Source organism: Mastigoproctus giganteus, chromosome 7 (assembly GCF_048544385.1).
Source record: "Mastigoproctus giganteus isolate SK-2022 chromosome 7, ASM4854438v1, whole genome shotgun sequence".
Lineage (NCBI taxonomy): Eukaryota > Metazoa > Arthropoda > Arachnida > Uropygi > Thelyphonidae > Mastigoproctus > Mastigoproctus giganteus.
The window spans coordinates 105101232-105118465 of record NC_143581.1 but is presented as its reverse complement, the minus strand read 5'-3'; the positions used below and the strand labels follow the sequence as shown (position 1 = coordinate 105118465).

General features: G+C 37.6%; 1 protein-coding gene across 2 annotated transcripts in view; it reads left to right on the top strand.

Annotated features, from left to right (window-relative positions):
* Positions 1–17234, top strand: part of LOC150083123 (retinoid-inducible serine carboxypeptidase-like) — a 316995-nt gene that overhangs the window by 105361 nt on the left and 194400 nt on the right. For both annotated transcript variants that reach the window (XM_090377053.1, XM_090377052.1), the window contains exon 6: positions 12470–12580. In XM_090377053.1, coding sequence (XP_090233179.1) covers positions 12470–12580 — 111 coding nt within the window. The remainder of the gene's footprint in view (positions 1–12469; positions 12581–17234) is intronic.

The following is a 17234-nucleotide window of genomic DNA, read 5'->3' as shown; positions in this document are numbered from 1 at the left end:
CGCGTCTTGATTAGACCGGGGTTCGAGCCCATCACCACCAAATACGGAGGATGCGGAAAGGTCAGGGAATGACCACCGCATATTCCCGGAGCAATATGGCCTTAGTTGCTAATGTTCCTAAATAACAACAACAACCAACAACTGCTTCCCACTTAGAATTTGCTGTTTATAACATCATCAGTTGGTCACACTGTACAGAATTTAAAAACTGTCTGAGACCACTGTACTCACCTTTACGGAAGCAAAAACCCTTTCCTTTACCTCTGATGGTAATTATATCTTTCAGTAAATCCCACATCAGTACACTGTGATCACTGCCATCTAGTGGGTCCTTTATCTGCAAATTCTTAATACATGAATGATCACTACTGATAACCCGATCAAGATATTACTCCTTCTGGTTGCCTCTCGAACATGCTGCTGAAGAAAACAGTCATCCAATAAATTCACGAAAGTCTAACTAGTGTGCGAGTGACCAATCCACAAGTTCGAGTCAATATCTGGGAAATTAAAATCCCCCATTATTAAGACATTCTGATTTACTAGCCCACTCTTATTTCTCTGTACAATTGTTCGTTGTACTCATTTGAGTCATTAGGCCTATAACACACTCCTACTGTTATTTTTGCTTTCTCAGTACTTATGTCACACCAAACTGACTCAACGGTGCACTGTCCATCTTTATCAACTGGATTGAATTTTTTTTGATTTTGTTTTTCTTAATTAACAGCATAACCCCTCCTCCCTGTCTATCCTTTCTGTACACATTGTACACCCCAAATTCCAATCCTGCATTCCTAATATCTGTGTTACACCACGTCTCTGATATCCCAACAATATCCGCCTTTGGTGATGTCTTGACCAACACTTAAAATTCATCAAATTTATTTACTATACTTCTAGTTAATAATGCCGGATAAGAATGAAAAAGCAATGTCTGGATGCAGTACGAAGACTACAAATGTAAGATAAAGACTCAATTTGAAAATTAAATTACACGTTTTGAAGCGAATTGATTCTGGTCAAAGACAAGCGGATGTGTACCATAATTTAGGACTGGCAAGTTTAACTGTAGGAACAATTATAAAAGATAAAGAATTAATTTTAGCAGCAGGAAAGACAGCTGTTCCATTGCAAGCAGCTAGTGCTAGGTCAGCTTTTAGGATTGAAATGGAGAGACTAACTAATTTTATTGAAGATAATATCCAATGCAGAATTCAGTTAAGTTAAATGTTATAAGAGAGAGAGAGAGAGAGAGAGAGAGAGAGAGAGAGAGAGAGAGAGAGAGAGAGAGAGATCAGCCTATATGATGATCTGAAGAAAACTCACCTAAAAAAAAAATGTGGAACCATTTAAAACTAGTAAGGGCTGGTTAAATAGATTTAAAATCCAGGGAGAAGCTGCAAGTGCAGATCAAGGAGTTGAAACTTTCAAAAAAGAACTTGTTAAAAATTATTGAAGTGGGGTATTATGTGTTATACTTCTGAACAAGTTTTTAACATAAATGAAGCAGGACATTTTTGGAAATGAATGCCTAAAATAAGTTTCATATTAAAAGAAGAAAAAAACATACCAGATTTCAAAGCAGTGAAGGATCGGTTGACTTTATTGTTGGGTGGTAACACTTCGGGGGATTTAAAATTGAAACCTCTTTTAGTTTACCAGGAAGAGGGCCCAAGTACAACCCAACCAAAATTGACAAATTTTTCATGATTAAATTCATAATGGAAACATCCTAATCAATAAAAAAAAAAAAAAAAAAAAGGTAAAGTGCAGCCATTATCAACCCACTGCAGGATGGAAGCCTCCAACAATTCATGCTGAGGGAAATGGACCATAATCTGCCACGCTGGTCCAGTGCGAGTTGGCAGATCGACCGTATTCAGCAGTCAGGGGCTTGAACCCTGGTCTACTCAAAGAGCACGTGCTACTGCACTCCTGCACCTGACCACTTGGCTATGGAGGCCTAAGGTAATTAAATATTTACTACCGTTTATTATTGATCAGGAAACATCCTGTGGCACTGACCACAACTCACAAATACATATGTTACCTTTTGGGAATGTGGCGCTCGCTTAGTGCGGATTCACTTACCGCTCTGTTTTTCAGGAACAAATTATCAGCATTAAGCAGGCTTCAAAAGTAGTAAAATTGACCAATAAACTGCTACCGTATTTCTGCCAAGTTAAGAATACAGTAGCAGTTCCAAGATATTTGGGTTAAAGTTAATGGAAGATTGATGGTTGTACAAAATTTCTGCACATCTATCCTGCAACTATCCTTACTCATTTTGAATTTATAATCCCATTGTGTAGTCTGAACAATAGGAAGAATTCTATGGCATTCAGCTAAATCAATCCATTCAGAACCTTAAACACACCTTAATCAGATCTTACAGGTTCCTACTTTTCTGATGTTGCAATTTACAAAACTGAAGCCTTTCCTGGTAAGAGCACCCTTTTTGTTTCTCTTCTCAGCACCTCTTCGAACAGATCCACATCCTTCCACGTGAGGCTTCCAGATGCCTGTATGTGTCCTAATCATCGCCATTATACAATGGGATAACCTTCTCCCTATCTGCCCAGAATACAGGTAGCTCTCTGTTTACAACGGGGTTCCATTCGTAAAGGAACTATCGCAAAAAAAATCAGTGTAAAATGAACCTAATTATATAATATATAATGTAAATCAATGAGAAGTCAGTGAGATAATATCCGATAATATTACATTCCAGGCCCTCTCAAAATTGACATAAGTAGTATAATATTATTATATTTAAAGCTCTGAACTGAATGTTATGGATGTAAAAATAGTATTTTTATGAATATAAATCAATTAAATGTAATACAGTATAAAATAACCAAACTAAATTTAATTAAATAAAAATATAAAATTTTGTACATTTACTTTGATACATTCGAAGCCGAGACCGAAATTTTTGTAATCGCCACAGTAAGGCCCCTTTGGCATTGATCTTTTTTTTGACAGTGGCATAATGCAGATGCCACTGTCAAAAAAAGGGAAGTACCTGGTTGAGGATCTTCCCTTTTTTTTGGAGAAAGCATGCAGTGTCGACTGTTAAGATTTCCTCTTTCATTGAGAATCTCAGAATTAGGGCTAGCAGATACAATTATGCTCCTTTTCACTTTTGCACTTCGTTCCCAGGTGTCAATCTCACAGAGCCCATCAGTGAAGGTTTCCATGACTGAAAGAATGCACTGTAGATTGCTTGTTTTCATAGATTTTAGAGGAGGCACTTCATCTTTTTCTTTCTCCTCCTCCTTCTGTTGGCTTAGTTCTTTAGCCAATTCTTCCACATCTTCATTGGAAAGATGCTGTCTGTGGCTATCCGAACAGCTCTGTTGGGTAGCCACAGACAACGTCTTCAACAATGTTCGCCGCTGGCTCTAATCCTGTTTGTTTGTTATTTGGTTTTTAGGAGCATTAGCAACTAAGGCCATATTGCTCCGGGATATGTGGTGGTCATTCCCTGACCTTTCCGCATCCTCCGTATTTGGTGGTGACGGGCTTGAACCCCGGTTGGTTGGTTGGTTATTTGATTTTTAGGAGCATTAGCAACTAAGGCCATATTGCTCCGGGATATGCGGTGGTCATTCCCTGACCTTTCCGCATCCTCCGTATTTGGTGGTGACGGGCTCGAACCCCGGTCTAATCAAGAAGCGTGTGATACGCACTGCTGCTCCTTCCCACCTGGCTACGGAGGCACCTTCTCTAATCTTGTGAAGTGGTGCATAAATTGTGCAAGAAGTTTACACCACACTCCATTCAAACAGTTCACTGACACTTCCTCCCAAGCTGCATTGATGTTATGAATGCCAATAATCCTTGATAGTTTTGGCAGAGGTAATAGGCTTTAAAGGTTGCTATTATCCTCTGGTCAATTGGTTGCAAAACTGAAGTGGCGTTTGGTGGCCTGTAAACAACATTGATGTCCAGAGATGTTCCTGCTTCAGCAAGGTTTGTAGGATGGCCAGGGGTGAAAACAAAACAAAGCACAGCAGGGCAAAAATAGTTTGTGAACCAATCCAAGAAGATTTCTTGTATCACCCAAGTCCTTCTGTTGCATTTCCAGTATACTGGCAACATGGCTTTGTTTAGGCCCTTGAGAGCACATGGTACGCCAGCATTGGTTTTAATTTTAAAGTGCCAGGGACACTTGTGCCCAGCAGAAGTGTTAGCCTGTCTTTTGCAGCCTTGAAATTTGGTGCAGACTGTTCTTCATGGGCATTGAAGGTTCATGATGGCAATTTCTTCCAATAAAGCCCAGTCATCAACATTAAAAATGAGATTGGGAGGATAATTAACCTCCTCTACAATGGCTTGAAACTCTTCAGGAAATGCTGCAGCTGCCTCACAATCTGCACTTGCCGCCTCACCACTTAATTTCACACAGCGGAACTTCGAGATTTAAATCACATGTCCCTTACTACCCAGAAATGTCTCATCACCATCCTCTTGTTTTTTATGATCTTCAAAAATTGACTTTGCCTGATCAGTAATAACAGCTTGAGTCAATGGAATGCTTTTTGATTTAAGCCATCCACCCACAATTGCAATTTCTCCATTTTTTTCTAAAAGTTTACTTCTACTTTAACTTTTTGTCACCCTTACTGTCATAGCATGTTGCATTGACTGTTTTATTTTATCTGTATTTTTCATTATGGTACTCACTGTCGATGGAGGCAATTTCTTACTTCTACGCACATCAGGACGTGTCTGACCATCTTCCATTCTACGAATTAGCTCCATCTCTCTTTTTTTTTTTTTTTCCAACATGATGGATCTACTTGACTTAGCGACATTTTCACATTCACATGGCTTTACTGCACTTCTCTTACTAGACATCGCAGCGCTTATTTTTTAAAAATTTGATCAACAATTTTTAATTAAAACTCACAAATAGTGGCCCACCAATAGTACACCAACAAGCAAACTGAGTATTCCTCTACTCTTATCTCTGGCCACCTCATCCTTGATAGACTTAGATGTTAAATAGGGATAGCTCTCATCTCTGATTGACTGTGTGGTTTCTTTACATCATATCTGGTATTTATAGTTGTGCATTTTTGAATTTTTTTTTTTATAGTTTTTTGATATTTTTGGCCTCCTGCTTTCAAAACTATTGTTATTGTGAATTGTCACAAAATAAACTGTACATCATATCTGGAAATTGCCACCAGATCTTTTCATTCTCCACTATCCGAGTATAGTACCACACAGTTGGTACGTTAATTTGGGATTACTGTTGCCCATATGATACCTAGCATTTTCCAATGTTAAAATTCAACTGCCATTTATTAGCCCATCTGCCTAATTTTTCTAGAATTGTTGTATATCATATCATATCATATCATATCATATCCTAATTACTGTCACTAACTACCATGCCAACCTTTGTATTGTCTGTAAACTTGGAGACATCAGGACAGATATGCCTTCATCAGTATCATTAATAAGTATTGAAAATAATAATGGGACCAGCACTGAACTCTGGTGGATTCCACAGATAACTTTAGTTCATGAAGATTTGTGCTCATTGATAACAATTCTGTCTTCTCCCACTTAACCATACTTTTATCCATAGCAGTAACTTGCCATTAATGCCACGCTGGGCTAATTTGTACAGGAGTCTTTTGTGTGCAACAGTATCAAAAGAATTTCTGATTCCAGTTTTTTTGTTATTGTGTTATAGCATTCAGTCAGATTGGTCAGTTGAATGCCTCTAACAAATCCATGCTGTGACTTCAGTAGAAATGCATTCTATCTAGATGTTGCTGTACTACTTCTCTAACCGGGTTACTCTATTATTTTTCCTGGAACAGAAGTCACCCAGACATATTGGTAATTTCACTCTTATCACTTTTGATTTGGTGCATTATAGCCTCAGACGTTGATGTGCCATAAAACCTTTAAACAAGCAAACAAACCAACTCTCATTTCACCTTTTGATCCCCCTTTGTGAATTTGGGAAACATTTGCACATCTCCAGTCATAGGTACCTCCCCTGAATCCAAGGATTCATAATTATAGATAAAGACCTCTTTTGCTTGCCTCCTTTAATGTAATTGGATAGATTCCACCATATACCTTTTGTACATTTAGCTTCAACAATTTCTGTTTCATATCTTCTGAGTTATCACAAAAATCATTCAGGTCGCTGTTATAATTTGATTATAATAATATTACACTTCTGGCATCCCTTTCCCTAAAAATTTCTGATTTTTGAATGTAGATGCAAAATACATATTTAGTTTGTCAGCAGGATCATCAACAGTTAGACCAATAGAATTGAACTCCCTTCCCTCCTTCTTCAGTTAATATAAGTAAAGAGATCTTTGCTGGATTCTTCTTATAATTTGCTTTAGCTTGCTGAACCTTCTTTGTGACTTGATTGTAGACTGATTATATCTACCATAGGCTTCTGTTATCAACCTGATACTTTGTACTCATCCAATGCACTTTTCTTCTCTGCTGCAAGTCTCATCAATTCAGTTGACTTCAATTTGAGGTCTAAGCTTTGAACAGTATCGCTTAATTGGTATAAAAAACCAGGTAGCCTCTATGATTACTTCCTTGAATGCTTTCCATTTACATTCTGCCTGTTGACATCATCAGTTCGTCCCACCGTGTGGAATTTAAAAACTGTGAGACTATTGTAGTTGCCTTTTAAAAAGCAAAAGCCCTACTCTTTGCCCTTGACAGTTATGTCTTTAAGTTAATCATACATTAGTACACTGCGATCAGTGCCACACAGTGGATCTTTCACCTGCACATTCTTAATGCATGAAGAATCGCTGCTTATAATCAGGCCAAGAATATTGATTCCTCTTGTTGTTTCTTTGACATGCTGCTGTAGAAAAGATCCATCCAGTAAATCCACAAGTCTTGCTACTGTGTGACTAACTCATAAATTCCAGTCATTCTCCAGAAAGTTAAAATCCCACATTATAAGACATTCTCATTTACTGGCCCACTCTATTTCTCTCTATAGGTGTTATACTCATCACAGTGCTTAGGCTTATAACACATTTTTACTATCATTTTTGTGACATAATGAAAATGACAATTTTTCTTGTAAGAGCAATATATTATAATCAAATTGTTTTTATTTTTTGGTGGTAAATCATATTGACATATATAGGGCGAATTGACATATAGGGTGAATATGTATAGGACTTTCTCCCAATTCTGATGCAAAAATCTGATAATAGTTATATTGCTCTTTCAAGAAAATAATTTTAATTTCACTATGTCACAAACACTCTCAATTGGAAAAACTGCTAACACCTTTCTGTGGTGCATATAGTGATGCCATCTGATTCTAGGCAGCCTGAACGAATAAATAATTAGAAATCAATAAATGATATTCAATTTATATTGTTCAGTATATAGTGTGTGTGTGTGTGTGTGGGGGGAGGCTGCAGAAATTTGCTGTGCAGTGTGCCCATCTGGGTCTCATTGTGGAAACCTGATTGTAACATATCTGGAAGGAGAATCGGCTCTCTGACAATCAAATTTAGCTTGCTTCAAGTAATTCATTCATTCTATACATTACAGTACATTCTATTAATATACATATTAATAGAATGTATTCAAGCTTTCAAAAATTGAAAATAAAATGTCTAATTAAATAAACATATCACATTTATCACAACTACGATTTTATTTATAGTTGGCAGTGAGACTTTGCCATCAGTGTGTAGAAATGAAGTTGCCAAACCATGTGACATAATGAAAACCATGTTTTGGGATAACACATTTTGAGTTAACTGTATATCTTTGTCTTGTGATATTTAACTTAGAAGAATTGTTATTAATTCATTTTGGGGAAGTTTGCCTTGTTTGGATGAATGTCCTGCTTACTTTTGGCCTCTCAGAAGGTTATGAAAATTTGCGACTTCATAGTTCAGTTGAAACAGCTACAGGTGATTGCGAAGTCATACAGCCTCCACTAATCTAACAGCATTTTCATACATGTTTGCATGAAAATGCTGTAACTAGTCTTTTTGCTAGTAGATGCATTAGAATTATCCTGTTAAGAATAATAATCTGGGTTGGCAGCAAGCCATGTGTCCAGAATTGCTGCCATTAGTGCTTTGTTTATGATGAGAGCAAGATGCCATTTGCTTACAATGCCACATGTGGTTCCAATCTAACAGTATTTTCTCATTCGTATGCACAGGTAGCCATCAAATTTATCAGGAAACATCCACATGTTGTAGGCCCTCTTAGGAGGACAATAGTAAGACAGGTGGGTCATTTCTGTGAAAGTGGGAAATATTTGTGACAAGAAACAGATTTGAAGATCAGCCACTTTTGGCTGACAATCAATTGGATGAAGTGATGAAAAAAAGTTCTCTACAAGAGGGCTCTGAAAATTTGCAGTCCTATCATGGTTAGCATATGTACTTGTAAAATAGTTGCACCTCTGTCCACATCATGTTCACTTAGTCCAGAGCTGAAGAAGCTGGATGAAGTAAAATGCCTTAGTCAACTATACATAGTTTCAGGCACTTTGCATCAGTAGAGGTATATGATGCAATAAAGCAATCTTTACATCAGCAAAAAAAAAAAAAAAAAAAAACCTCCCCATTTGACCCATCCATTCACTCCAAATGTTTGCCTTGAATTTATTTAAGCTGTCAACTTCCACAATGACAGATGGAAGTTTGTATCAGCAATCAACCACCTGCTGGCTAAAGGCAAATTTCTGCACATCTATTCTACAATTATTTTCCTCAATTTGAATTTATGTCCCCTCAGATGATTAATTTGGGCAAGAGAAAGAATCCCATCAGCATTCTCCAGACACTGCAATTTGCAGAACTTAAGCCTTTCTTCATAAGAGCAATCCTTTGTATCATTCACCAATCTCATTGCCCTTCAATGTACTCATTCCAGCAGCTCTACATCCTACCTAAAATAGGCCTTCAGACTTGTATACAGTAGTCAAGTTGTACCCTGGGGGAATCCACTAATAACATTATTCCACGAAGAGTAGTGTCCATTGATTACCACTCTGTCTTCTCCCACTCAACCATCCCTTTATCCATAGCAGCAATTTGCCCTTAATGCCATACTCTCCAATTTCTACAGTAGTCATCCATGCAGTACAGTATCAAAAGTTACAATAAAATCCAGTATATGATATCAAATATTTTTTGCCTTCAGTTCCTTTGTGACCACATCATAGTATCCAGTCATATTGGTCAGACAAGGCTTCCTCTTCACTAATATATGCTGTGTCTGAACTATAACTGCAGTCTTGTCTAGATGATCCTGCAGTGCTTCTTTAACCAATGACTGCATTATTTTTCCCGTAACAGAGGTTAAACTAAGAGGTCTGTAATTACTTGTGTCACCCTTTTATATCCCCTTGTGAATTAGGAATACATTTACGCATCTCCAATCCATGGGGACTCCCCTGAGTCCAAACAAGTTCTCATAATTTTAGATAACGGTTTACTTACTTTCTTTGCTACCTCCTTTAATGTAACTGGATTGATCCCATCCACCCCAGGTGCTTTTCTTATGTTTAAATTCAACAATTTCTCCTCCATTTTGCTCTCAGTTATTACAAAATCATTTAGTTCCTGCCGGAGTTTGATAAACTTCTGGCATTCCCCTCCCTGAACATCTTTTTCACTGTGTGAATGTAGATGCAAAATACTTATTCATTTTCTCAGCTACCTCAGCAGAATCATCAACAGTCGAACCATCGATATTGAGTGGACCAACCTGCTTTATCCCCCTCCTTTTAGAGTTTACATAAGAAAAGCACTCTTTGCTGTTTTCCTTTGCACCTTTGCCAAGGATTTCTCGTAATCAGCCTTTTCCTGTCTAACCTCCTTTGTGACTTGCTTACAGACCATAGTAATTTGTGTCACCTGATAAATTATATGCATTCCGTGCATTTTTCTCTCTGCTAAGAGTCTCATTAGTTCATCTGACATTTAGGCCTAAACCTTGAACAGAATTTCTGAGTTGGTATGAAAAGCCTAGTAGCTTCCGAGATTAATTTCTTGAATGCTCCCCAGTTAGAATTTGCTGTTTTTGGAATATCATCAGTTAGTCCCACTGTATAGAAATTAAATACTGTCTGAGACCACTGTAGTTATCTTTATGAAAGTAAAAACCCTTCTCTTTATCCCTGATGGTAGTAACATCTTTAAGTAAATACCACATCAGTACATTGATCACTGCCATCTAGTGGTTCATTTATCTGCAAATTCTTAATCCACAAATAATCACTGCTGATAATCAGATCAAAAGTATTACTTCCCCTATTGCCTCTCGAACATGCTGCTGTAGAAAACAATCATCCAATAAATCCGCAAAAGCCTTGCTAGTGTATGAGTGACCAAGCCACAAGTTCCAGTCAATATCTGGGAAGTTAAAATCTCCCATTAAAATTGGTAAATTTTTATTGTCTTATAAGACAATTTGATTTACTTGCCCACTCTATTTCTTTGTACAGTTGTTCATTGTTCTCATCAGAGTCTGTAGGCCTATAACACAGTTCTACTCTAAATTTTGTTTTCCCCAGTGCCTTTGTCACACCAAACTGACTCAACATTGCACTGTCCACCCATGTCAGTTGTGGATGTACTTCCTTAGATTTTGTGTTTCTTAAATAACAGCATAACCCCTCTTCCCTTCCTATTCTGTCTATTTTTTCTCTTCACATTGTACTCCCCAAATTCCAATTCCATTCCTTATATCTGTGTGGCACCATGTCTCTGATATCCAAACAATATCTGCCTTTAATATTTTGACCAGCACCTCAAATTCATCAAATTTATTTACTATACTCCTAGTGTTGGTGTACATGCACCCATTCTTATTCTTAGTTATCCTAACACAGTCCATGTATTTAGTTGTTCTGTAATGACTCCCAGCAGTCCTTGAAATCTGCAGCACCTTGTTTTCCAGGCTGCTGCTTATTCCAATAGAAGCAGTGTAAGAATCACTTTCACCTAGATAATTTGGGCAGATGGGCTAAGAAGTCAGAAGAAGATGGTCAGGCCACGCCTTGAGTACTGCGTACAGGTCTGGAGGCCTCATTTTATGAAGGATGTAGATTTACTTGAGCGTGTACAGAGAAGGGCAACAAGATTGGCGAGGGGAATGAAGGGATCCTCTTACCAAGAGAGGCTTAAGTTCTGAAAATTGCAGTGGCTGGAGACTAGGCACCTGCGCGGTGATCTGATTGAAGTATATAAGGCCTTGAATGGGTTGAGCACGCTGAATTCTGATGGGATCCTTCCACTCGTTCAGATTTCAAACCAAAGGGGGCATACATTCAAATTAAGAAAAGACAGATGTGCAGAAATTTGCCTTTAGCCAGCGGTTGGTTAATTGCTGGAACAGACTTCCATCTGTCGTTGTGGAAGTTGATAGGTTGAATAAATTTAAGGAGGAACTGGACAGGCATTTGGAGGGAATGGTGTGATAATTTTTTTTTTTTTTTTTTTTTTTTGGCAGATGCTGCATAAGCTCATATACATGCTTTCTTGCATTACATGCCACTACTACTACTACCACCTCTGGCAGCGGCTACTTTTTATATGTTAGTCTGTGTATCCTCCAAAAGTTAAGTTTTCCGACCCACCTAACACTGCCTCAATAGCATCAGCAAATATTCTTGCATCCTTTCTATTTAAATGTATCCTATCCCTGTAGAAGCAGTCTGTCCTGTTAACAAGCCTAGACCATGCTGAGAAAAATGCTGCATTTGTTGACAAACTTGATTCCATCCCAGTGGGAATTTGAGTAGCCAAAGCACTAGCATTTAACTCATTGAAAGCCTTCATGCATTTCATATTCAAAATGAAATGCAATCATTTCATATTCATTACGAAAAGTCCTTTCACCTTAAAAAAATCTAAGTATAGCATGCTGTGCCCCATTTTATTTGAGACTGTAGTGAATGGTACCATATACTATATTGATATGATTCATTTTACTCCTTTAGTAACCTTCTAATTTCCAGATAATATGGCCTCTGTTATCAGCAGATTCCTCATCTCCATATTTTTTTCATTTAGGAATATTTTGAGAAGCATTAATCATTGGTGATTGTGAGTGGGTTATTCTTGTACTGTTGGTACACATCAGGAATAACTCACACAAACTGGATGAGCTGAAAAGCAATATTGCAACAGTAACATTTATTCAACACTGCAAAAGGTAGCTTAAAACATGGAAAAAAATAATATGTGCATGCCTCTGTGGAAGCGGTGTCCATTTTCAACATACATTATAATTACAATGATGTTATAGTAAGGTGAGACGATAGTGTCGTGTGCTGCTTACTTGTACTTATATTTCAGTGTTACTCAAAAATAAAACTTTAGCCTGAGTTATAACTTCTAGTACTTTGTTATTATTTAATAAATGTACCTAGTTTGATACCATTTTTTTTGTTTGTTTTGTTTATTAATTTTAGTCAATAAAGGCCAGGAAGTTGAGTTGTAATTTTCGAGGCTTGGCAATGGGTGATTCATGGATTTCTCCAATAGATTCAGTTGCCACCTGGGCCCAGTATCTTTATAGTTCGGTAAGCATTAAAACATTTTTAACGTATATTAAATTATTGAAAAATATGATTACAAGAAGGTGATTTAGACAGATTTAAATTTTTGTTAAATTGTTGTGCTAGGGACTTAAAATGCATCATTCATCTGGATGTTGAGTTGATTTAAGAAAATACACAAGAAATGCCATATATTATTAAACAGGCCAAACATAAAAAGAGAAATCCATAGAAATTTATGCTTTAATGCCAGTGTGACTATAAAAAAATTAATTAAAAATTAATATAAAAACAAATTAAATTACTTAATAAAATTTATAAAAAATTAATAAAAAAATTAATTTTAGTAATTTTACTACTTAAGCATACAGAAATCTAGAATTCTCAAAAAACCTGCACTTATTTGAAAATTTTACATAAAAAAAGAAAAATCGAATTTGCTCTCTCAAGTGCTGCTGCTTCAATTTGTATAAATTATATGCATCCAGAAAAACTTTGCTGGTTCCTGAAATTCAAAATAATTATGCTGTTGATTTGATTAAAGTCTTTCATTTACAATCAAACTCCATATAGAATGTCATACTAGAAATCATTTCACCTTTATTGTGCATGTATTTCTTGATTGCAGGTTTCAGTTATAGCATGTTGTCACCTTGGGAAACCTTTCCATGCTTGTTGAAGCATTAGCCACAAAAAGAGTTCTTGAGTATGAATTATAAGTATTATAGTGCTCATTTTAATATTATATACACTATTATAATCTTTATTGGTACTGACAGATGATGCAAGGAAGCAAGCTCTAAGGGGAAGTCTTTCCTGACCAACTTGATTGGATACTATGATGCAGTCACAAAAGAACTGGATGCAGGGAATAACTTTGATATTATATACTTGGATCTTAGAAAGGCTTTTGATACTGTTGCACATGGAAGACTGCTACACAAATTGGAGCAGTGTGACATTGGAGGCAAATTGCTGCTATGGATAAAGGGGTGGTTCAGGGGGAGAAGACAGAGAGTGGTAATCAATGGACACTGCTCATCGTGGACTGATGTTATTAGTGGAGTCCCTCAGGGCTCAGTGTTGGGTCCATTATTGTTTTCTGTATTTATAAATGATATTGATGATGGTATATCGGGCTTAATGTCCAAGTTTGCAGACAATACAAAGGTTGGCAGGGTTGTCAAGGACACTACTGACACTATGCTGCTGCAACAGGATCTGGAAAGGTTGAGCAGATGGGCTGAGAGGTGGCAAATGAAGTTTAACATTGACAAATGTAAAGTACTACACATGGGAAACAGCAACCCCAGAGCAACGTATCAACTCTGTGGTACAACACTGACAGTGGTAGAGAATGAAAGGGACTTGGAGGTGGTTGTGCAGGCAGATATGAAGTTCTCTGAGCAGTGCAGACGGGCTGCAAGAGTAGCTCATGGAGTATTGTCAATGATATACAGGAATTTTTCCAGCAGGGATAAGGAGGTGATTATTCCATTGTATAAGGCGATGGTCAGGCCACACCTAGAGTACTGTATACAGGTCTGGAGGCCTCATTTCAAGAAGGATGTAGAGCTGCTGGAACGAGTACAGAGAAGGGCAACAAGATTAGTGAATGGAACAAAGGGGTGCTCTTATGAAGAAAGGCTTAAGTTTTGCAAATTACAGTGTCTGGAGACTAGGCACCAGCGAGGTGATCTGATAGAGGTGTATAAAGCCTTGAATGGTTTAAGCATGCTCAATGCTGATGGGATTCTTCCTCTAGCTCAGAAAAATCACCTGAGAGGGCATAAATTCAAATTGAGGAAAGACAGATGTAGGATAGACGTGCGGAAATTTGCCTTTAGCCAGCGGGTGGTTGGTTGGTGGAACAGACTTCCATCCCTTGTGGTGGAGGTTGATAGCCTAAATAAGTTTAAGGCTCAGCTGGACAGGTATTTTGAACGAACAGAGGGGTGAAGTGGAAGTGGTTTTTTTTTTTTTTTTTTTTTGGCTGATGCTGCATAAGCTTGCTTTCTTGCATCAAATGCCTCTGCTAATGCTAATGCATCAGCCAAAAAAAAATCTCTACCCACCTCATCTGTCAATCTCCTCTAATAATATTTCTAAATTTTCTTCATTCATTTAAATTTTGAATGAATAAATTATTCTGAATTTATTCAGACTACCCACTTCTGCATCACATAGTAGTTTGTTCCAAAAATTAATTATTTTCTCGAAGCAAATTTTCAACCATCAGTCTTGCACACATCCCTTTTCAATTTAAGTTTCTCTCACCTTGTGTGCATTGTCTGAGAAAGAGCTAGAATATTACCAGTCCATTTGAATTCTTAAACACTTCAGTTGGGTCTCCTTGCAAGTGCCTAGTTTCCAAGCAGTGCAATTTGTAGGACCAAAGTCTTTTGTAGTAAGAGTATCCTTTTGTGTTTTTGGCTACTCTGGTTTCTCTTCTCTGTACCTAGCCTAAGAAATCCACCTCATTTTTAAAAATGAGGTGACATGTATACTGCTACTCGAGATGTGGTCTAAGCATTGCCTTATGCAATGGGATGATCACCTCCTCCTTGCATTCAATATAAGTTATATTGAATATAAGTTATAAGTTAATCTGTAATCAGGTCACAAAGGAGGTTTGGCAGGCGAAAGCAGATTACGAGAAATCCTTGGCAAAAGATGCTAAGAAAAACAGCAAGGATTTCTTTACTTATATAAACTCTAAAAGGAAGGGGATGAATCTGATTGGTCCATTTGACATCGATGGTGCGACTGTTGATGATCCTGCTCAGATAGCAAACAAACTGAATGAGTATTTTGCATCTACATTCACACATGAGGAATTATTAAGGTTTGAAAATGGCAGAAGGTTATCAAATTGTAGCAGGATACTTAATGATTTTGTAATAACTGAGAGCAAAGTGGAAGAGAAACTGTTGAAGTTAAATGTAAGAAAAGCACCTGGGGTGGATGGGATCTATCCAGTTATATTAAAGGAGGCGGCAAAGCAACTAAGCAAACCCTTAGCCATAATTATGAGAGCATCCTTGGACTCAGGGGAGGTTCCCACGGACTGGAGATGTGCAAATGTATCCCCAATTCACAAAGGGGGATCGAAGTGTGACATGAGTAATTAGAGACCAGTTAGTTTAACTTCTGTTCCGGGTAAAATAATTCAGACACAGCATGGGTTTGTTAAGGGAAAGTCTTGTCTGACAAATTTGATTGGATATTATGATGTGGTTACAAAGGAACTGGATGCAAAAAATAATTTTGATATCATATATTTGGATTTCAGGAAAGCTTTTGACACTGTTGCGCATGGAAGACTATTGTACAAATTGGAGCAGAATGGTATTAAGAGTAAGTTGCTACAATGGATAAAAGGATGGTTAAGTGCGAGAAGACAGAGTGTGGTAATCAATGGGTGCTGCTCTTCTTGGACTAATGTTATTAGTGGAGTCCCACAGGGTTCGGTGTTGGGTCCACTGTTGTTTTGTATATTTATCAATGATATTGATGAAGGAATATCGAAGTGTCGAAGTTTGCAGATGATACAAAAGTTGGCAGGGTTGTTAATGACAGTAATGGCAGTGTGCTACTGCGACAGGATCTAGATAATTTGGGCAGATGGGCTAAGAAGTGGCAACTGAAGTTTAACCTTGACAAATGCAAAGTACTGCATATGGGTAGAAGTAACCCCAGAGAAACGTACCAACTGTGTGGTACTACACTTAAGGTGGTAGAAAATGAAAAAGACCTGGGAGTAATTGTGCAGTCAGATATGAAGTTTTCTGAGCAATGCAGACAGGCTGCCAGGGCAGGTCATGGGGTTTTGTCAATGATATATAGGAATTTTGCTAGCAGGGAAAAGGAGGTGATTATCCCTCTGTATAAGGCAATGGTCAGTCCACACCTTGAGTACTGCATACAGGTCTGGAGGCCTCATTTTAGGAAGGATGTAGATTTACTTGAGCGTGTACAGAGAAGGGCAACAAGATTGGTGAGGGGAATGAAGGAATCCTCTTATCAGGAGAGCCTTAAGTTCTGCAAATTGCAGTGGCTGGAGACTAGGCACCTGCGCGGTGATCTGATTGACGTATATAAGGCCTTGAATGGGTTGAGCACGCTGAATTCTGATGGGATCCTTCCACTCGTTCAGATTTCAAACCTAAGGGGGCATAAATTCAAATTAAGAAAAGACAGATGTAGAATAGATGTGCGGAAATTTGCCTTTAGCCAGCGGTTGGTTAATTGCTGGAACAAACTTCCGTCTGTCGTTGTGGAAGTTGATAGGTTGAATAAATTTAAGGAGGAACTGGACAGGCATTTGGAGGGAATGGTGTGATTTTTTTTTTTTTTTTTTTTTTTTTGGCTGATGCTGCATAAGCTCATACATTTGCTTTCTTGCATCACATGCCACTACTACTACTACTATTGTCTCTCAATAAATTTTCATACTAGGGACTTTCAGGAGCTGCATAATTCATCTAGATGAATTGATTTAAGAAAAAAATTAACAAGTGCCTGGATTCTATTAAATAGGTAAAAGATCAAAGGAGAAACCCATAGTAATTGACACTTGTCTTTCTAACAATCCATGTTCCTCAGTTTGAAGACATTTTCTATGAGATGTAAATAAGAAAAACCAATGTACATGTCATGGAATTTGATTATCAGTGAG